The 23,656-nt window shown below is 40.5% G+C and overlaps 1 protein-coding gene across 1 annotated transcript in view; it reads left to right on the top strand.

The window, feature by feature from the left end:
- The window catches only part of LOC149786232 (uncharacterized), a 68,909-nt gene extending 47,852 nt beyond the window's left edge, over nucleotides 1-21,057 (top strand). The window contains exon 7 of the mRNA XM_089975911.1: nucleotides 20,866-21,057. Coding sequence (XP_089832037.1) covers nucleotides 20,866-21,057 — 192 coding nt within the window. The remainder of the gene's footprint in view (nucleotides 1-20,865) is intronic.
- The last annotated feature ends 2,599 nt before the right edge of the window (nucleotides 21,058-23,656 follow it).

The raw sequence follows: 23,656 nt of genomic DNA, 5'->3' as shown, positions 1-23,656 counted from the left end.
CGTTTGTCAGCCCTACCTGTTACCAACAACATCTGAAGACGCAAGGTTCACAGAAGAAATGCGCTTGTCAACTGCTGAGATTGTGCTCTACGTGTGAACAAGTCATACGTACCAATAATACCAAGGCACACGTATGTTCAGGAAAGAAAAAATGTCACATTTGTCACCACATCGTGGACTTGGAACACCAATGTTACGTGCAAAAATACCAACCCCCACCAGAGAAAGAGGACGGTCACAAGAAGAAAGGCAATTTCATCTTTTTCGATTTCGAATGCATGCAAGAGACCGGCAGTCACATTCCTAATTTCTGCGTGGCTCATCGAGCGTGCGAGAAGTGCATTCAAGAACCTATCTTCAGTCATTGCCCTCACTGCAGCAAGATACCCGGAGGGCGTGAAAAAATCATTCGGGGACCCAACACGTTAGCCGATTTTGCCCAATGGGTCTTAGACCCCGTCGACAAGACGTGGAGCCAAGAGGACATCGAACGTTACGGAGATTGTCATCGTCATGCCACGGTGATGGCTCACAATTTCTCCGGATACGATGGACAGTTTCTTTTGAGGTACTATACGGAACAAGGCACCGAACGTCCTAAAGTGACTTTGAACGGAGCCAAAATCATTTTCATTCAAGTGGGACAAGTGCAGTTTAAAGATTCGATGAACTATTTGGCCATGCCTTTGAGTCGAATGCCTAAAACGTTTGGAATGACAGAAATGGCTAAAGGGTACTTTCCACACTTTTTCAATACGGAAGCCAATCAACACGCCGTTCTACCCCATTTGCCCGAGGCTCACTATTACGACCCCGACAACATGCATACCGAACAACGAGAAGCTTTCTACGCTTGGTACCAGGCTCACGCCTCGGACCCTTTCGACTTTCAGGAAGAAATGCTAAAGTATTGTCGTTCCGACGTGGACATTTTACGGCGTTGCTGTGGAAAATTTCGAGAACTGTTCATGGAACACGGAGGGGTCGATCCTTTGAAAGAAGCTTGCACCATTGCCAAAGCGTGTTCCTTAGTGTATCGACAACGATTCATGCCTGAAAAGACCGTGGCTGTCATCAGTCCTCAAACGACCCACTTTGTCAAACGTCAATACTCGGTCAAAGCCCTACGTTGGTTACATTACTTGTGCGACAAGGAAGACAAGTGGATTCAGCATGCCCGCAACGGAGGGGGCGAAAAGACCATCGGAACGTATTCGGTCGATGGCTGGGACTTAGAAAACCCCAAGATCGTGTACGAGTTTAACGGTTGCTTATTTCACGGATGTCCCGTCTGTTACCCTGACCGTGGCACTAAAAATCAGTTTTTGCAACGAACCATGGAAGACTTGTACCAGGACACTTGTCAGCGGCGCCTAAAGTTGGAACAGCAAGGATACCAAGTGGTGGAAATGTGGGAACACGAGTACGATCACCGTATGAAAACCGATCCCGAGTTTAAACGCCTCGTGGAAAGTTACCAGTTCGTGGACCCGCTGAACCCGAGGGATAGTTTGTACGGAGGAAGGACCAATGCCACCTGTTTGCTGTACCAAGCCGACGAAGAGAAAGGAGAAGAAATCAAATACTTGGACGTGTGTTCGCTGTATCCCTACGTGTGCAAATATTGTCGTTTTCCCGTAGGGCACCCACAATTGCTGACGGAACACATCGACCTGAAAAACATTCGACAATACGAAGGCTTGATCAAGTGCAAAGTTTTGCCTCCCACGAACCTCTACCATCCCGTCTTACCTCACCATTGTCAAGGCAAACTGATGTTTCCCTTGTGCCGTACTTGTGCCGAAACGTGCAACCAAGATCAGCTTTGTCAGCACACCCAGGAAGAACGGGCCTTGACGGGAACCTGGGTCAGCGTAGAATTGTTCAAAGCTCTGGACATGGGATACCAACTGTTAGAAGTGTACGAAATTTGCCACTTTCCCAAGACACAACAATACCACAAGGGTGACCCTACTCAGAAAGGCATTTTCGCAGACTACGTGGATGCCTTTTTGAAACTGAAGCAAGAAGCCAGCGGCTATCCTTCCTGGTGTCACACTCCCGAAGACCAAATACAATTCAAAGAGAAATACCGGGAACAAGAAGGCATCACTTTAGACCACATCGAGAAAAACGAAGGCAGGCGATCGTTTGCCAAAGTGATGTTAAATTGCTTGTGGGGTAAAATGGCACAACGACCGTGTTTACCCAAGACGGAATATTTGACAGAACCTTCCCGCTACTTCCAGATGATTCACGACAAAACCAAATACATGAAACACGTGGACGTCGTTCGAGAGAATTTAATCTTGGTCAATTACGAAGAAGATCTGGACTTTGTACAAGACGACCCTTTTGGAAATGTCATCATTGCGGCTTACGTGACAGCCCATGCTCGCTTAAAATTGTACGAAGCTTTAGAACTGTTAGGGGAACGCGTCCTGTACTTTGACACGGACAGTTGCATTTACATCCATCACCCGATTCAACATCACCCTAACATCGAAGGAGACCGTTTAGGAGCCTGGACAGACGAACATCCCGACGACAAGATTCTAAGTTTCGTCAGTGGCGGTCCCAAAAATTACGGCTACGAATACCGTGACAAACAAGGAGAAGTGCACACGACGTGCAAAGTGAAAGGACTGACTCTGAATTATCGTACCAGTCGAGTGGTCAACTTTGGGGTATTGAAAGAAGCCTTGCAATCGGGAGAGGATGGAAACTTTAAAGTGACCACCTACCAACCGAACAAAATTGTACGTTTACCCACTCACCACATCGTCAGTCGGCCCTTGGAAAAAGTCTATCAAATTGTATACCAGAAGCGAGTTCGACTTCCCAATCATTTCACCTTACCGTACGGTCACGTCGGTATTGGTCTGTATATAAAAAAGGAACCCTAGGCAAGATCGATAGTTCATTGTGACTACCAAGACCGAGCAAACAAGATGAATACTTTGAAAGAGACATCGTTCCAGTTTGGGGATTGTAAAAAAGTTGTATCTTCCTCTAGTGTGACTAATATTGGATGGATAAGACCCATGCATTGTGACGGAAAATGTCCGGAAGGAAACTGCGATTGTCCATGTGGTTACCATTGTAATTGCGTAACGGAGTTTGCAGACGAGTGCGATTGTGAGCCTTGCGATGGGACCGATGCTGTACCTTGTGACCTGAGCGATGCCGTAAAGCATCATGGGAACTTTAGTGCCCCTACCCCTGTCATGGAAAGTGATGCTGTGCGTGTCAAACCTGTGGGATGCGAAAGCGATGCTGCTCGTCCTCTTGGACATTTTACTGGGTTTCGTTTTAAAGGGGAATGTCGACCTTCACGTTTACCTCCCTACGGATGTCATCCAGCCCTGAGCAAACTCCTACCCATTTCACTCAACCCTCATCGAAACGAACCTGTGAAAAACGAATATTCGTTTCCTGTGCGTTCGTCGGAATACTGCGACTTTGAAAATCGTCTTCAATCGTTCAAAGGAAAATGGCCAAAGTATCTGGGAGGACCGACCCCCGAAGAATTAGCCAGAGCCGGATTTTTCTACTTGGGCGAAGGAGATAAAGTCAAGTGCTTCAGTTGCGGTGTGTCACTTCACCACTGGGAACCGCAAGATTCGGCCTACGTAGAACATGCTCGATGGTCACCGAATTGTCATTACTTACCTTTAGTGGGACCGAGACATTGAAGTAACTTCTTACCATAATCATCTGTTTATGGATACTTTACAAGAGAACATTTGTGCTTTGCCTGTGGAGTTGAGAGAACGCATTTACCGAGAGCTGGTCAAAATACAAGTGAAACGTAAAGAACAATTGCATCCGATACGTCACCGGTGTTTGAACCACTGGTACCTGAAGGCTATACAAGGACTGATTCAATTGAAAGTGTTCCATTGGACAGACATTGATCAACGACCTCCTGGTTATAAAAAGGAATGGTTTGGTATTGACGATTCTATCTACTACATTGTAAACGTATTGCATCGAATTCCAGAGGAAGAGTTAACGAATTACCAACATCTTTCACACAATGTCAACTTGGTGAAAGAGGAAACTTCTGAACGAATTGTAATGTGTAGATTAGTGACTCAACGATTTAAATTCGACACTGAAGTGAAACCATGTTTGTGCAAAGAGTACATTTCTTGTGTCAGACCAAAGAGGATTTAGTATGACCTATTCATGGATACTTTACAAGAGAACATTCGTGCTTTGCCTGTGGAGTTGAGAGAACGCATTTACCGAGAGCTGGTGAAAATACAAGTGAAACGTAAAGAACAATTGCATCCGATACGTCACCAGATCTTTAACCACTGGTACTTGAATGGTATAAGAGAACTGATTCGTCAGAAATTCTTTCAATGGTCAGACATTGTTCAAAACTTTGAGGTCGCTAATGATCGACATGTTCATGATTATGGTTACTTCGAGATTCACCTACAGCAATACATTGAGGAAGACAAGTTAAAGGATTACCAACATATTTTACGTGGAATCTACTTAGAGGAAGAGGAAACACCTAAACGAACTCTGACGTTTCGGTTACAGTATGCAAGATTTAGATTCCCTACTGGAGAACGAAGATCTCTGGCTAGAAAGTACGTCTATTGCATCCGAAAAAAAGAGAATATAAAAACAGGCTGCCATGCCACGGTTTATGTCACATGTCATCCAACAGATTCCGTGGAAGGAACTCAATGACCATATTCAAACCGTGGATCATTACCATCAATTATTACAAGAACTGTATCCATTCAATTTTGGACGACAAGTGGTGTGTGTCTTAGTGACTTGTTTTCTGGGATTTCGTTTACCAGCCGATTCTTTGTGGACTCTTTACGATCAGTACTTACCACCTCCATGGCCTTAAATGGTCACGAAAAACTCCTTTTGCTCAAAGCCTTGCGTTTTCATCTGGATACTTCTCGACCTCAACAGGAAAAAAAGATTCGTCAACTTTTAGCGACCCAAGACGTGTATGACGATGTGTGTGTAGCTTGTGACTTACACCCTCATTGGACAGATGTTCGTGATTGGAAAAAGGGGGGTTTTGAGGCTTGGACCCAAGAAGTGGCCCAGTATGCACAAGAGTTGTTCAAGGAAAAAAGTTACTTTTCAACCTGTGTTAGTGACGGTGCCAGAAGAACCCGTCACCGAGAACAACCACTCGCTTCAGGACAGGACTGTCATGGACATTCCTGAAAGGTCATTCCGGGAGGACACTTGTGTGACAATACCTCATGTAGAGACTGTAAGAACATTACACACTGTCCCTAGGACATCTTGGTTACCCAAAACATGTTGTACAGACACTTGTTTATATTTCACTTTGATCACTTTGCTGTGTTTTATATTCCTGTACATCACTATTTGGGTTGTATGTATTTTTGTCTTTCGTGTTCATATTTGAAAAAAACATTCAATAAACGTGTTCTGAAAAAGTATATAAACTCTTGTCTTGTTTGTTTTTTCGTGTCACAAGTGACATTTCTCATACCATGGCTACCTCTGCTGTCTCTGCTCCCTCTTCCTCTACTGTCAAAGTCATCGACGAACACTTAGATCGTGCCAGTTGGGAGGCTTTGTATCTTCGCCATCCCTTTAACATGCTCATTGCTGGACCTGGCGGTTCGGGCAAAACCGAATTCGTCAAACGTTTGATCGAACATAAACATCATTTGATCGATCGGCCCCCTCAACGGATCGTGTGGTGTTACAAAGAGTGGCAATCGGCGTACAGCCTCTTGCGAGAAAGTCAAGGCGATTCCATCGTGTTTGTGGAAGGCATTCCTAAAGAAGACGACGGCATCGTCTCTGACTCCCGTCTAACCCATTTGGTCATTTTCGACGACATGTTAGGAGAAGACGAAGAAGAAATTAAATTGTGGTTCACGCGCAAAGGGCATCACCGTAATGCCAGTGTCATTTACATCACCCAAAATTTGTTTCAACAAAGTAAAGCCCATCGCACCATCAGTCTCAATGCGCATTACGTGGTCTTGTTTAAAAGCCCTCGAGATAAATCGCAAGTGCAAGTCTTAGCCAAACAGTTAGGAACGCCTTGGCTGACTCAGGCGTACGACGATGCCACTCAAACGCCACACGCCTATTTGCTCGTCGATTTGAAACCTACGACCCCCGAGGATTTGCGATTTCGTACCCACTTGTTTCACCACTGGTGCCAAGACGGAGGGCCTGTCCTGTACACGTCTCCGTCCTCGACTTCATTTCACTCCCCATGAAAAAAAAATCTATAAAAACCTCAGACCCTTTTTCGTCTGTCTCACACAGTGTGAACATGACGTCCCTTCAGTCTCATCTTCCCGTCAAATTGATTCGTGCCTTGTATGGCATCAGTCGAGAAAAAGATCCACAAACACGAGCCCGTGTCTTAGAAGCTAGTCTCAAAGAAGTCTTACGATGGTTCACGGTGACGGCACGTCAATTACTCCAAGGAATCATTCAGATTCCTCATCAAACCCAACGCTTTTTCGATCGAAACAAAGTCGCTTTGGTCCAACTGGCCGATCCCCGCATCGACACTCAAACCAAAAAACAAATCATTTTGAAACCTGGAGGGAGCGGTACTCTAGGAGGGGTCATCATTCGCTCACTCTTAAGATGGGATCCTAATGCCCCCAAAGTTATCCCCAAGACAAAAGTCCAACGAAGCCCCAAGAAGAAAAAGAAAAAGACCAAGTCCCCAAGAAGAACTTCTCCAGTGGCGGGACCCTCCTCTTACCAGACACCACCACCATCACCCCGGAAAAAGAAAAGAAGCCCCCAGAAAAAGAAACAGAGAAAAAGTCCTCAGAAAAAGAAAAGTCCACAGAAGAAAACTAGTCGCAAGAGAGGCACTTCGGCCAGGACGCAACCTTACACTCGCAAACCACGACCTGCCACAACGTCTCCGGCAGCCTCACGTTTGTCCACTTCTCCGTTGATGTCACCAGGAACTGAAGAGTACTTGGAGACGTTGATCACACCAAGAACTTCTCCGTTGATGACCCCCAAAAGAACTTCCCCAGTGGCAGGACCTTCCCATTTAGCGGCAGTGGCTGCTGCTCACAAAGTACCTTCTCCCAAAATCAAAGTTCAAGAAAGATCGGGCATGTTACAAAGTTTACTGGATTTGTCCAAGCAAGAACTGGCTCGATTTAGTCCGTTACGTACCCCTGCACGACGTGTCATGCCTGTCCTCAAACTGATAAAACGTAAAGACAATCAGTGGCGACGCGTTCCAGTATAAAAAAGGCCTGTGACCGAGTAGGGTATCAGTGTTTTTAGGTGCTCCTAAAGACTCAAAGATGTCACCCTCCAGAAAACCCCAAGGAAAGAAAAGGAAAGGACTGCCACCACGTTTAGCCAAACATGGGGACCTGTTATCTGTCCTGTCCAAAGCTTCTCCACCCCTACGAAAAAAACTCATTCAAACGGCCTCCAAAGAGGTCATCGATACCGTGTGCGAATGTTGTTTGAACGTTTTGAAAGGCACGATCCCTTTGTCCAAACACCAGAAACTATGCTTAGGCAAACATCGTCACGTTCTTCGGAAAATGGTTCAAAAGAAAGTTCCCATTCGTCAGAAAAAGAAGATGTTGGTCCAACGTGGAGGTATTTTACCTCTCTTGTTAGGCCCCATACTGAAAGGAGTCTTGGGAACCATGTTGGGAGGACTGATGGGAGCAAGATAAAAAGGCCTTCGGAAGTCCCAAGATCTCAGAATTCACCCCTGACAACCCCATGGAAGGACGAAAACTAGCTTTAGTGCCTTACAAACGATGGATGGAATACCATCGGTGGCAAGAACAACGCACCCCGCATTTACCTCCCAATCCCAATTTGAGCGAGATGTCCCAGTTACAACACGAATTGCAATCCTTGCTGGATCGCCAAGATTTGTCCGAAACAGAAAAATCGCAAAAGTACGGTCAACTCTTACAAAGACTGCAACTCTTTCACCAGAAAGCTTTAGACGAAACAGCTCTACCCACTTTGAAAGATTTTAAGACCTTGATGAAAAGTCCAGCACCATCACCAGTACCAGTACCAGTACCACCAGTACCCGTGACCAAGACAGAAAAAGGAAAAGAAGAAGAAGAAGGGTTTCAAACTCCACCAGAAAAAGTACGCAAGTTAACAACACCACCTACCTCCAGAATTGGATGGATTAAAAAGATGATGGCCACCCCTTCTTCCTCACAAGAGAAAAAGAAAGTGAAGACAGAAGTGAAGACAGAAGTGAAACAAGAACCGATATCCCCCGCTCAGACATCCTCCTCCTCCTCTTCGACACCTATTGCCGGTCGCACACGAAAAGCCTTGCAATCCAAGAAAATACCCCAAGAGAAAAAGAGTAGCCTCTTCCAAGAGTGGGTGCCTTATTAACACACCAATCCACACAAAAAATGGAAAAAGTCTTAGCTAGCATTTACTACGATCCCTCGCATCCTGCAGGTTACGCAGGAGTTCAAAAATTGTATCGTGCTGCCAAAACGCGACTGAAAAGTCTCCGTTTACCTCAAGTGCAACGATGGTTACAAGAACAAGCTACCTACACTTTACACAAACCCATTCGACGCAAGTTTGCCAGAAGTCGCACCCGAGTGGAAGGTATCGATCATCAATGGCAAGCCGATTTAGCCGATGTCTCTCATTTGGCCAGCTACAATCGTGGTTACAAATATTTGTTTTGTGTCATCGACGTCTTTTCCAAATTTGCCTGGGTCGTACCCTTGACTTCCAAATCCAGCAGCGAGTTAGTGCGAGCCCTGCAACGGGTGTTGAAACAAAGCGGTCGTCGCCCTCTTCGATGGCAAACGGACAAAGGCACCGAATTTCTGAATCAAGCTTTCCAAAAAGAATTAAAGAAACGTGACATTCATTTTTTTACCACCGAGAATCCCGAAACCAAAGCCAGCATCGTGGAACGTTTTCAACGCACTTTGAAAGAACGCATGTGGAAATATTTTACGCATCACCACACTCTGAAGTACATCGACATCTTACCGCACCTGGTGCAAGCGTACAACCAATCTTACCATCGAAGCATCGGACGTGCCCCGCAAGACGTGACTCCCGACAACGAAGTGCTGGTGTTCGAGCGCCTGTTCGGTACGTCCCCGACGAGGGCTGTCCCCAAGAAAAGTGGAGAGTTGACCGTAGGAGATTGGGTGCGCATTGGCAAAACCAAACGCACTTTCGACAAAGGTTACTTACCTAACTGGACGACCGAACTGTTTCGCGTCACTGGACGAGTACATGGCCGTCATCCTGCCGTCTATAAATTGGAAGACATGAACGGAGAAGTACTCAAAGGAACGTTTTATTTGCCCGAGTTACAACGTGTCACCAAAAAAGAAGACGACGTGTACGACATCGAAAGCATTCTCGAACGCAGAACCCGTAAAGTGGGCAAACGACGTGTCAAAGAAGTCAAAGTACGTTGGAAAGGATATCCACCCAGTTTCGATTCTTGGATCGACGCTTCGCAAGTCATCGACTATAAAAAGAAGAAGTGACCATCATGCCCTTTCACACAGCAGACGCAGCTACGTCGACCAGTCCTTCTTCCCCTAGTTCTTCTGTGCAAGATTTACAAAAACAACCCTTGTGGGTGTGGTGTGGAGAACGTGTGCCTAAAACGCAAATCGTCTTTTTCTGCCAAATCTTCGTGGTGTATTGTGTCATCGGGGCAGCCATCGCCAATTTGAGTTTGCAACAAGGAGACAAACAATTGTGGACCATTTTATTGAGCAGTTGCATCGGTTACCTACTTCCCAATCCCTCCCTGAAATTCTCCTCAAACGGGAACGTTGTGTCCAGTGCCAGTGCCAGTCACCACTTCAACAACAACCACAACCAGAACCCCATTTTGGGCGGAGACACGCCTCTGACGTCCAGTAATATCCCCTCGGACAGCCACAGAACTCTAGAATTATGAGTCACCAAAACCAATTTTACTTAACCTTACCCAGTGACAGTTCCATGGAGGTGTTTCCCAACAACACGTTGTGCTGTTACACGGCCAAATTACCTCAAGCCATCCCCTTAGATCACGAAGCCCATTGGGAAGTGGCTTTAGTGGAAATGATTCACCCAACCCAAGTCCAAAATATCATTGCCCAGCAAAATTGGTTTAAGGTGGAAGTTCATGACCAACAATTGCAAGGGGAGTTGGATAAAATTGGCACATCTACCAATAGAACCTATGATGACAAACTTAAAACGTGGACCTACAACTTGTCCATTCTCCCAGGATATTATTTCAGTGGTCATCATTTGGTCAGCGCCATAGCTTCCAGGTTTAATGGCGTGTTCCATAAAGCTTTGAGTAATGTCCAAAAAAGTGTCACCCTGGAATACCACAAAATAGCTCGTCGCTTTCTGATGAAATTTTCTGAGGGGTCCAAAAAATTCATGTCTTTCTTATTTTGTCCTGAATTGTTTGACATATTGGGCGGTGACACGGAGATGAGAATGGTCATGATAAAGAAAAACGAATTGCCAGTCATTTCCGACAACGATATTTTTGCCAGGTATTTTCGTTTCCCGGTAGAACTGAACCAAGGACTGAATTTGATCTTTGTGTATTCCGATATAGTGGAGTACAACGTGGTGGGACACACCTCCGTGCCGTTACTGCGTGTCATTCCTTTCAAAGTGGATTCTGCCACAAACGCTGACGAGGAAGGTGGAAACACTTACCACGTTCACCGCGAATTTGTCCATCCTCACTATTTACCCGTCAGCAAGTCGTACTTGGACACGGTCAACATTGCTATAAAAGGAGATTTGGGGCAAAATATTCCATTCACCAAAGGAAAAGTCACGGTGAAACTCCATTTTCGAAAACGGTTCTCTCACGACTCGTAAGTAAGTCATGTATCCAGTGTACCAAGGGGTGGCTCGACAGCGAGGACACGGTTTAGGAGACATGTTAAAATCGGCCTTTCGTTCGGTGGCCCCAGTGTTGAAACCGATGGTGACACGCGGATTGCACGCCTTGAAAGATGCGGCACTGACACAAGGCAAAGAATTTCTCCAAAATGTCATCATCGACAAACAAAACCCTAAAGAAGCCTTCATGAGGGCAGGCAAAAATGTCTTGCTGCAAACGGGCAAAGACATTTTGGACCGACGAGACACACCTATAAATGCCCTGCACGCTACCGAGTCAAGCATTCAGCAAGGACAAGGCAGAAAGAGACGACGAAGAAGAAAACACCCTTTCACCAGACTTCAAGCGAGAAAGGCCAAGAAAAGAAGAACCGTTCGAGACTTAGACGTTTTCGATTATTGAGACACAGCAACAACAAAAAATGATGCACCGAGAGTCTTGCGCCTGTTCCAAGACGGAACTGGATCTGTTTGCCATGCCCCCCACCATGATGACCATGCAAGAATCCCAGTGGGTGGAATTTCACCCCATCTCCTCACTGACCGATTCCGCTCCCATCGAATTTGAAATCAAGGGGCAGCCCGAAGATTACATCGATCTGAATAGCAGTTACTTGTACTTGAAAGTCCAAGTTCTAGAAAAAGATGATAGTGGAGTAGATGACGCTGACGAAATAGCTCCCGTCAACAATTTCATGCATTCCTTGTTCAGCTCAGTGGATTTGTACTTGAATAACAAACTAGTCAGCAGCAGCATGGATACATACCCTTACCGTGCCTACTTGGAAAATCTCTTGACGTACGGAATAGATGCCAAGGATAGTCATCTCAATGCCTGCGTGCTGTGGGTAGCTGACGAAGCGGGCAAGTTCGAAAAAACAGATGGAAGCAATTCCGGCTTTGAGGCAAGAGAAAGCAAAATCTTAGAGAAGAAGAGTTTAGAACTGATGGATCGTTTGCATTTGGACATGTGGTTGCAAGAGAAATATTTGCTGAACGGGGTGAATGTCCGCTTGAGACTGAATCGCAGCAGTGCCGCTTTCCATTTGATAGCTGCTGATCCTGCTAAGGCTCCTAAAAGCATAATCCAGGAGGCCAAACTCTACGTACGACGCGTGGAAGTGTTACCCAAAGTAGGTAACGACATCAGTCAAACGTTGAGCAGAACAACCGCCAAGTATCCCATACGACGTGTGGAAGTGAAAACGTTCACCATTCCCGCTAACCTTCAATCCATAGCCGAAGATCATCTGTTCCAAGGACAGTTACCCAAGCGTTTAATCCTTGGTATGGTCTCGAATTCAGCCTTCAACGGAGCCTTCAAAGAAAATCCTTTCAACTTTCAACACTTCAACGTGAAGAAAGTCGAAGTCAGTCGTGATGGCAAGACCTTGTGTACCCGACCTTTCGAACCTGACTTTAGTGACAAGAAGATGAATTACTTGAGATCGTACTTGTCCCTGTACGAAGCCACCGGTCAGTTAGGAACCAACACCAGTCACGGCATTGAGTATGACGATTATGCAGGAGGCTATGCTTTGTGGGCTTTCGATTTCACTCCAGACCAAGGCAGCGACGAGGGACATTTCCACCCTATAAAATCTGGCCAGATTCGTGTGGAACTTCAGTTTGCAGATAAACTACCAGTGACAGTGAACGTCATCCTGTATGCAGAATTCGATAATACCATAGAAATCAACAGTTTGAGAGAAGTCATTCTAGATTATTAGAAAGCCATGGAAGACTGTTATCCCTCTTTACCTAGTGGAGAAACTTTGGAGATGGAATGTAAGAAGACCGTGGAAGGAGAAGAATCTCAAGACAAAGACGAAGAAGATATCATGATGAAGTCGAGATGGCCAGAACAAGAAGCCCATTTAGTCTGCTGTTTTGCCAAACACTTGGTCGACAAAATGACGGAATTGATCAAGAAAAATTGTTATGGATGTCAAAACGATCATCCCAGTCAAATTCAACACGATAAATGCCTAATGTTAAGTCAAGAAGAAAAATTGGACGAGTATCTGGACGAAGCTTGGAGTCTCATCTCGAACAAAGACGTGTTGCACCAGTGGTATAAAGACTTGCGTGAACATTCTTGTCCACCATTAACCACTCAAGAGATCCATCGTATCGAAGCTCTCCTGAATCAGAGTGAGGAAACAGAACGAATAACCGTTTATTCGTCAGACATTTTCAAGCAAAAAGTCAGGATCGAATTGACGACTTATTATTACCTGTGAAGAAGAAAACAAACACAAAACAATGGATACCTGGGAACTTTATTACCTTTTGAACCACAGTTCGTATACGTCTTCTTGGAATCCCGTCGTCTGTGCTAAAGATGAACTCCCTCATCGCAAACCTAAAGACCATCAAGCTTACGTGATCAACACGGACGATAGTCATCTCCCAGGAACCCACTGGGTAGCCGTCTACTTTCCTCAAGAAGGATGTGTGGAATATTTCGATTCGTATGGATTGCCCCCCTTGGAAGACGATATCATCGACTTTATGAGAAGAAATGCTCAAACCACCCGATTCAATAACGTGAAATTACAAGGCACAGATTCCTTGGTGTGTGGACAGTACTGTGTGTATTTTCTGCATCATCGCAGCCTGGGCTTTTCCTTAGAACATTTAGTGACTCATTTCGATCCTCGGTCTTCTGCTAGAAACGATGTGAAAGTAGATCGATGGTTTTGTGACCATTATGCTTATCTTTTGTCTCAAGCTAGGAAACGTAGTGTCCATCAATGGCCTAATGATTTCCAACAGTGGAAATCACAATTTCATTCACAACGTTGTCAGCCCTGTTCAAAGTAGTTAGTAATTGAAGAAAAAATGTTTGTGATTTGAAAAAATTGTTTGATGTTAAAGTGTTGGATTATTGTTAAAAATGTTGTTGTTTAGTGTTAAGTGATTTTTGAATAAAAATGTTGTGTTTAGAAAAAATGCCTTTGTCTTTTGTTTAGCTAGAAGAATGTTGGATTGATGCTCTTTCATTTCTTACTATCCCTCTCATGAACGTTGCGGCTCGAAAACCGTGTGGGGGGGATGTTTTCCTTCACGTCCGCGCTTTCACTTTAAGAACCGGGTTGTTCCCAGTCTAGCCATCCATTGTCGACTCATCCTCCTAAGAAGATGTGCTCCAAACTAGCTAAGCTCAACGAAGCCTACGTGAATCTGCATAGGGTCAGACACAGTCTGATACCGAAACCAGAAGAAATAGAGAATGTGAGAATGTTAAAAATCACTGAAGACCTGATAGAAGAGCTCTTCAGAGAAGAAATGAACAGGGAGAAAGAAGAATGGACAGAGAAGTACAGACTTCAGAGACAGCAGCAACAGCAGCAACAACAGCAACAGCAGCAACAGCAGCAACCTGAAGCTGACAGAGGCTTTGTCGATTGTCGTATCGACACCAAAGAATTCTTCTTCTCTTTCCGAAGAAGCAGACCTATTGCCAGAAAGTCTATCCTCAGAGGACATCGCATTCTTAGAAACTAAAAGAATGCCATAGCAAAAACAAAAAACAGCCCTTTTCAGGGCTACCCAATACTCTAGAAAAGAAATAACCATCCATTTGCCAATGTGTGTAGGTAGAGTAGTGTGAATATAAACACTTACTCTTTCTTAAAAAATGTGAGGGCATGTGTTTGTGTGTTTGTAAGAGCTAACGTAAGTTGGTGAGGATAGTAGATTAAAATTAAGTCTTTTTGGTGTTTGAGGTGTATATTTGGGGTTAGATTGGATTGCTTATGTGGATAGTCTATTAAAGTGATTTATAAAAAATTTTACAATAGTGATGGGTAGCATAAAAAAGTGAGCGAGTGTTTCTTTTAGGTCCGCGCGTTGTTGTTGTTTTTTTGGTCATGATCTAGGTAAGATCAATTTTATATTAGGGGGGATGTTTTCCATCACGTCCGCGCTTTCACTATAAATTGAAACTCGTTCGGCAGTCCAGCTACCCTTGTTGATTGATCAACACCAAAAATGAACACGAGACTGGAGAAACTGTTGGAACTTCATGTGCATCTGGAATATGCCAGGCGCATATTAAATGAACTGGCCGCGGAAGCCATTGTCGAGGAGGGAAGGATAAGAGAGGAGGAAAGAAGAAACAAAGAAGAAGAAGAAAGAAGATATAAAGAGGAAAGAAGAAGCAAAGAAGAGGAGGAGGAAAAGGAGAGAAGAAATTTCAAAATCCCAGAGAGTGAAAATTGGGATTCTGAAGCAACATATCCTGCCTCTGCTCTCTCCCCCCAAAAGGTAAAAAGTAACTGGGGGATAAGATGTGTATGTGGCGCCAGGCCTGGAAGGTGCCACCATTAACCAGGTGCCCATGAAGTTCCAAACAAAACAGCCCTTTTCAGGGCTACCCAATACTCTAGAAAAGAAATAACTATTAATTTGCCAATGTGTGTAGGTAGAGTAGTGTGAATATAAACACTAACTCTTTATTAATAGTGGAAGTGTGTGTTTGTGTGTTTGTAAGAGCTCAGGTATGTTGGTGTGAATAGTAAATTATGGGTTTCTTAGCGTATGTGAAGAGTATAGTTAGGGTTATATTATATGAAATGAGAAAGTAGGGGGATGTTTTCCTTCACGTACGCGCGATGTTGGGTCATCATCTAGGTAAGATCCATTTTATGTTTTAGGGGGATGTTTTCCTTCACGTTCGCGCTTTTCGTATAAGAACCCACAGTATTAGTTGTTCAAACCATTCTGCAAAGAATACAAAGAAGATGGCGTCAAACCACCTTAACAAAATGGAAAAATTGCAAAACGTCATGGACAATTTAGGAATGTTTGAGCAAATGTTGGTTAACCTAAACGAGGATCACTACTCATATAGTCCCCATAGAGTGAAGATGGAGATAAACAATTTACGAAAAATGAAGGTAATCATTAGTGATCTGTTGAAAGAAATAAAGGAGGAAAAGGAGGATGAAGAGGAAAGGATAAGGATGAGAGAATGGAATGAAAAAATTGAAAAAGAAGAAGAAAATGAAAAGAGGAAGAAAGAAGAGGAGGAAGAGAAGAAAGAAGAGGAGAAGAAAAAAAAGAAAGAGAAGAAGAGTGTAGGAGATAAAATAAGAACTTGGTGGAGGAAAAGAAGAAATTAGAAGAATAAAACCCAAAGGCCCTTTTCAGGGCCAGCCATATTTCTCGAAAAGAGATAGTCTTTGAATTGCCTACCCCTTTTTTAAATTTAAATTTAAAATTTAAATTTTAAAAAAAACTTTTTTAAAAAAAAAAATCCCATGTTAAATTCCCCTTGTACGTATAGTATCCCACAATTTATTCCCATGTTAAATTCCCTTGTACGTAAAGTGTCCCACGATTTATTCCCATGTTAATTCCCCTTGTACGTAAAGTGTCCCACGATTTTTCTCCATGTTAAATTTCCATTGTACGTAAAGTGTCCCAAGGGTGTTTTTAATGCTAATTCCCATTGTACGTAAAGTGTCCCCCTTCACTACTCATAATGCTGATTATCATGTTTCCCTGGTTCGTTAAATTGACAAATCGAACTGGACTTTTAGTAATCGTAAATTGCAAATTATTCCACCTTATATAAGAAGGGTCCATTTTCTTTTGATAAAGAAAACTGTTTGTTAGTTTTAATTCCAGCTTCAAATATGTATTCATTTAATTTGTATTCTTTTAAACTGGTCTTGTAGTTTTCTTGCAACAATTCATTTTAGTTTCAATGCTGTTCTATTAAGTTCTCTTCTATTTCTAATAGAAATTAGGGAAGACCGTAATTTCTATGTTTGATATTTTGGTATTGTTGTATCAAGGATATTTTGTATCAGTTACGTAGTAATATTTCTTTCTCTCTAATTTTTTGGAATGTTTTTAGTCTTTTCTATGGATTTTAAATTACGACATTATCGAGAGAGAATATAAAACATCCTTTGTAGCTTTGTCACATTAACAGGTAATTGTTGTTTGGTTGCATCCGTTGATTTTCCTCAGTTATAAACTATTCAAATTTAATTATATTTGTTCAATGTGTACATCATGTGAAGGTTGGTTTACTATATTTCTTTTGATCAATATACTTAAATTGATAACTAAAATTCCAGGTAATGACTTCCACTGCAATTATATTTCACATATAAGAACCATAGTATTTACAACCATATATAAAATAGTACCTACTTTAAGGAAACACTATTTTCTTCATGCTCCAGCTATTAAAATAGACATTCTATTTCTCCCAGTTTGCTATCACATATCCTTTGCTATGTAATTATGCTATCCTCATTGTTGAATGGAGACAACTCCTGCTTGTAAACAATTAAATTCCTCCCATATTATCTCCCTTTGAATATATAATTTAAATAATGTTGGGTCCAGATATTACTTCTCTCATTATACAAATCTCTTGATTGAAATTTGGAAGATATTATTTAGGAAACGTAGACTCATAATTTGAGATCTTGAATTTCTGCCCGATTTATATTTGGGTACGCCATATGCACTGTGGTATGGTAGATGGATAAGCTAATTTATACTTTGGAACTGATTGGTGGTTCACTGCTTCACTTGGCGACACGTCTCTAGATCGGTGATGTGATCTATTGTATACATCAATAAAGTTTTGTAATATGTCTATCCATGTGTCGTTTCCATTAACATACTTTAAGTTCTTATCCTATGATATCGATGAAATTTGTCTACTAGTCTACTTGTCTGAGAGATTGAAAATTTATTAAATATTTGTTTGAAAGATAATATCTTAAACTTTACGTTATTAAATTAAAATCCTTCATCGAATTGTATCTTTTTTAGTTTTCATTCGTAAAATATTAGAAATATTTGTGTTTCCAACGTCTGTCGATGCATATTTTGAGTAGGTATCTATCACTGTCAAATTGATTTATATTTATGATAGAATTTTTCATAAACTCTCATAACAACTATCCCCTGCATGAGGTTGTCCTTGGTTCTCTATCCTGTGAAAGTGTTTTTGTTCCCTGTGTAATCTGTCTCCGCATACAGTTAATATTTAATGGACATTTCTGTTCGTAATGTAAGTCAATTACGTATTGCTCTTGATTATTGTATATGACCTTCAAAATTGTTGAAAACCAAGCTCACGTTTACTACTTTCTACCAAACGTATAGCATAAAGAACCTGCATATGTGACCCCATTGTTTGGCAGAATTATGATAGGTAACATGCGCATAGCTTATTGATTGGTTTTAGCACAAGTTGGAAATGTTTGATTTGCATGTTCTGTCTCAGTAGAATGACCTTGACCTTCTTTTTTCCGACTATATATGAAACATACATAGATCTGAGTTTAATACGAGATATATGTTTCGGCCTAAAATTAAAATTATATACATTTTTCAATGATTGTGCGTACATAGATCTCATTAACAAATAATACTGTATTAACTAGATACTTTCTGTTATCTTATGTTAAGTCTTTTAGTGAATTAAATGTATGTGTGGCTAGGTTATTTTTCCAACTGTCTTATATGGGAACTGGGGTTTTAATTCAATTTTAAAAATCATTGATTTAGTCTTTTTCAAGCAAAGCTTATAATCACTGGCAAATAGTTGTTTTTTTCACAAACATTTGATGACATACTGTCCAGTTGTTTTCGGATACAACTTTAAAGACAACTGTGGCAAGCTTTTGCATAAAAGTTTTTGATTACCAGACGCACAAATTTTGGCACAAATATTTGACTATCAAATCCAGGTTTTCTAATTAAATTAATAACCAGCGGCACAGTTATTTTTCATAAAAATTATAATGACCGTCAATGCTTTTTTTCATAAAAATGTGACAAGTGTCTTAGATCTTTTCGGTGTGTTTAACATAATTTTGACTATCACATACACAGATTTCTTCACGAAAAGGTTTATTTTCATTAAATATTTTATAGGCCAGTGACCCATGCTTTAAGTAAAACTTTAATTTGGGGGCCGGTGGACCAATGACTTTAGGGGGAAGGTCAGAGGTTAAGGGGTAAAGTTCAGGTTAGTATATGACCCACATGCCGTAATTAGACAATAACTTCGACGAAATGTTTTATTTGATCTTTGCTTAAAAGCAAGCCTATTTTATTGCCATAATTTCCATTCAGATAGAACCCAACCAACACAGCAGGGATGACACAAGTTTAAATGCAATCCTTCTTCAATGTGAATCTGTAGAGGGCTCTGTGTTCGGAGGTAAGTTGGTATCAGGAGAAGGAATCTACGGTGACTGGACAGGGTGATCAAGATGCAACAATCAGGCTGGGACACATGACTTCCTTACCTCGTTTTCACTTCAAGTCGAACCCAATAAGGTATGTAAATGGACCATTCCTTCTTGTATAAGGGAGTGTTACAGAAGGGATCCGAATACTGATGCCACTAGTTACAAAAAGAACGAATTTTTGTTGCCTTTGAAATTTCTTTAAACATAAATATGGTGAAATAATTGTATTTCAAGCAACTAAATATATATTCGTTTAATTTATGTCCAGTTGAACAGTGTTAACTTATGCTATATTGGCTTCAGTACGTTCCATGCTTTTGTCCAGATCAACACCGCCTTTCTTTTTCCTCCAGTGCCTTTTGCATGGCGATAGTGAATGTCTGCTTCCAGTATTTACTCTGTATTTGAATATGTTAAAGAGATGTTATCGTTGATGTATTGTTTGAGAAATAAGTAACGTTATCACCATATGTAATGGCAACAACCATGCAGTATAGGACACGTAATCGTCTCTGAGATATTTCATATCTAGGAAAATTCATAATGTTGAACATTATTAACATTCCTTTCTAGTTAATCTTGTCTGGAGCCCCGATCATGCTTGTCGGAATATTTACACTACTGAGAAAATCGACAAGCAGAAACATTACAGAAACGAATAATTTGTAAGAAAAGGCACGGAAACAAAAATAGGTATAATTTGTTCTCCTCTGAAAATTAGGAACATGATTAGGCTTCATTTCGCTCAAGTTGGAGGTCCGAACTAATGTTATATGTAGTGCAGTTTCAGCATGAATGTGGAAGGTTTTCGTAGATTCGATTAAATTGAAATCATTTCCCGTGTTTTAACTTTATTGTGATATGTAGTGCAGTTTCGGTAAGAATGTAGAAGGTTTTCGTAGATTCTGTTAAATTGAAATCATTTCCCGTGTTTTAACTTTATTGTGATATGTAGTGCAGTTTCGGTAAGAATGCAGAAGGTTTTCGTAGATTTATATTAAATTCAAATAGTTTTTGGTGTTTGTACGTTATTGTGTTAAAAAGTCGTGTTTAGACTGCTTCCGAATCTCCCAAATCTATTTGTGTTGACTTCACTGCGGTACAAGTACGAATGCACAAAAGAAAGTTTAGATGAAAGGCATTTGTTCGAGCTGGAATGAAAATCTGTACCATATTCAAATGAAACTTGTAATTTACAATATTTTGATGTCTTTATAAGGTTGCGAATATGTTGTAAAGGAATGAGTGTGTGCGTATGCGTGTTGTCTTTGTTTGCAAGTGTGTGTGCAAAGTATTACAAAACCGCAAAAATATATTGTACGTTTCTATATATCATATGGACGATGCATATTATTATGAAGGTCTTTCAAATATACTTGTAGCACATATATATATATATATATATATATATATATATATATATATATATATATATATATATATATATATATATATATATATACATATATATATATATATATATATATATATATATATATATATATATATATATATATATATATATATATATATATATATGTATAACTGTTTGTTTTAATAACGTCGATACTATTTGTTTATTATTAAATATTTTCTTTATTTATTGAATTAATTTTTTTTAAATTTTGTTTTGTTTTTGTTTATTTCATTTTGGTTTAGGGAACTCACTGTGACGATATGGCAGCTAACTACGTAACGTTCATGTGTCGTGATCTTACGTCAGATAGACACCAATACGAGCTGGTCCACCCTTCTGGCCAAGGAAATTGGGGCTCTTATGGGGATGAGTGAGAGTTGTCCCATAAACCCTGCCATTTGTGGCATACAGATCCGTATAGAGGGGCCTCAACGTGGAGGAGACGACACGGGCCTCAATGATGTCAAGTTTTTTTGTTGTGAATTAAAAATGAGCTAAAATGCTCCAGTTTGTAATACCAACCACACTGAAATGCACCTATTATGTATTCTAAACCAGTAACTGCTGTTCGAAAAAAATAATTTTGAATTTAGTTCATGAGGGCTGTCAAAACAATGCGTGTTGAATGAACCTGTGTTTTTCGTATGTAAAGTTATGCACTGAATGAGCGCTGTACGTAATATATGTAAGGTGGTTGTGCGAATTTGATAGCATTATAGATACATATCAACAACAAAATTGCTCGTTATATTTCAGGCACTGATGACCTGTAACTTGTAACCAATCCATATCAAGCCCACTAATTTTTGTCCGTAAGCTCATCGATTGTCTGCGGTACTTCTTCAAGAGATATAATAAGAAACCCCACTTGAAACATGCAAACGGATGCTAAAATCATATTATGTAAGAAAATTGACCGTGTTGTCCATAGACGTAAAGGTAATCTTCCTACGAATATTTTTATAAACAAAGCCACACACTGAGCCAACAATTTCTCTGAGCCAGCTCAACAAATTGTGCCCCAGTATTTTCTTTTGGATTAACATAATCTTAACTATGACATCTTACTGAAGGGTTAAAATCAATATTCTTTCTGCACGGATTTGAACATTTTTAAGCGATGGAAGATTAATATGTCTCTATTAAAGCTACATATGCCCAGTAATGATCTCATAGGTCACATAATGTCACATCTGTACGGGTAGCTATATAGCTTCGATCGATTCTGGGTTTTCAAAATCCGTTTTTAGTCAGATTATACCGGTTAAACAGTTTGCATTCACTTTAAGAAAATTTTCAGCTAGCATTCAACCATCCCCAATTTGTTATTTTTTGAAAGCCATCGGTCACCTTTCTAGAATATTAATGCTCTGGGCCACATGCCATTTGGTCGTTACCCCTAACCTTTGACTTTGTACCTAAGTCACTGGTCTGGAAATATTAATGAAACAAATCATAGACTTTTGGCCTTAACATAGCTGCTAATGCAAGTATGCCATTGGTCTTCACAATTTCACGAATCCTGGGCCACTGGGCAAAGCAGTTATAGCAATAAAACCTAGGATACATACAATCTCTGCCTTCAAAATGTATGAGAAATCCTGAGACGCCTACCTTCAAAATCTTATTGGAAAATTCTGAGAACCCGGTACTCAGAATATTTAATGGAAATCTGATACAAGGGTCGGACAAATTGTTTGATAACAGTAGCACCAACCCACATTGTGACTCCACATACCACAAAATAGAGGATAAAATGTCAGAGCAGATCGGTTTTATTAAATGCATATGAATTATAATAGCATACAAATCAATCAGGGAATCAAGATTCAGAAACCGAAGACGAAGGTCACCTAGAAGTATAAATTATACAACAAATAAAAATGTGTATTGGCTTTGCTTTCCGAATTCAGTCATTAATTAGGTAGTCAATACATTACCTAATCGCTAATTCATTTTGCTACTACATATAAATCTTTAAGAACAATTCCAGATAAGAGGTCAATTAACAACCTAGTCAAGGTCAGTTGTCAACAGCAGTCAAATATACTCTTAATGTTTTTTCCTTCTGTTTGATGAATATATATATATATATATATATATATATATATATATATATATATATATATATATATATATATATATATATAATTTTATCCATATATCTTAGTCTGTTTAAGTCATGAATTTTATTCCTACAATCAGTATTTCCATTTTGTAAATTCTCATGCATTTCTTCCATATCAGTGAACAATTAAAATAAATGTATTTACAATTAGGTATGGCTAGTTCTATTTTAATGATATATGGGCTATTTAATATTTTTTCTGTTCTTTCCTAACCTATATCCCGTAGAAACCTTTTTCCACCTGGTTTAATAACTATACTGTTGAATGAAAAACTATCTTGAGTTAGCAATGTTAGAAAATAAAAACTTATGTTTGTTTATTTCTTCGCAATGCAATGTGTAAAATTTTAAAATTATTTTAACATCACTCATCTTTATTTAACTTTTAATTATGTATGAGTATGATCTAGTCTTTCGATAGATAAAGAAAACTTTGTTGATCTGTTGATTAACGAGGCTTAGAATTTCTAACGGACGGTGAAGGACGAGGAGTAGGGATTGGACATGGTTAAAGTCGATGTTCTTTAACCAATTAATTCCATACACTGTTAACCAATTTACCCTGTTTAAATGGATCGAAGTCAGCTTGAAAAAGAATTAACTTTGTTTTGAATCTATAGAAGATACCGTTTGATCTGCCTGTACCATATATGAAGACAAAATGACAGGGAAATAACTGGGATACACTTTGCCAGCAACGAGTATGACTGTGAATTCACAACTAATCATAAAAGTATAGGAAAACTGTAGTTTGCTTACAAATTAGACGAATGTTTGAGAGCAAATGCAAAAAAGTTTTTTTCCCTTCGCAATGGTAAGGTAACTTCAAACGAAATAAGAGGTCATGAAACGTTCAACTTCAAAAGCAACTTGAAAAACCATAATATGAGATTCTAAAGGCCAAACAATCATGATTTAGATGGCGTTATTTGAGGAAGCAATTTCATTACTTGACAGCTAGCGAACAGT

The sequence above is a fragment of the Sinohyriopsis cumingii genome, chromosome 12 (assembly GCF_028554795.1).
Source record: "Sinohyriopsis cumingii isolate HCF-2022 chromosome 12, ASM2855479v2, whole genome shotgun sequence".
NCBI classification, from domain to species: Eukaryota; Metazoa; Mollusca; class Bivalvia; order Unionida; family Unionidae; genus Sinohyriopsis; species Sinohyriopsis cumingii.
This window is presented reverse-complemented; position numbering and strand designations above follow the sequence as displayed.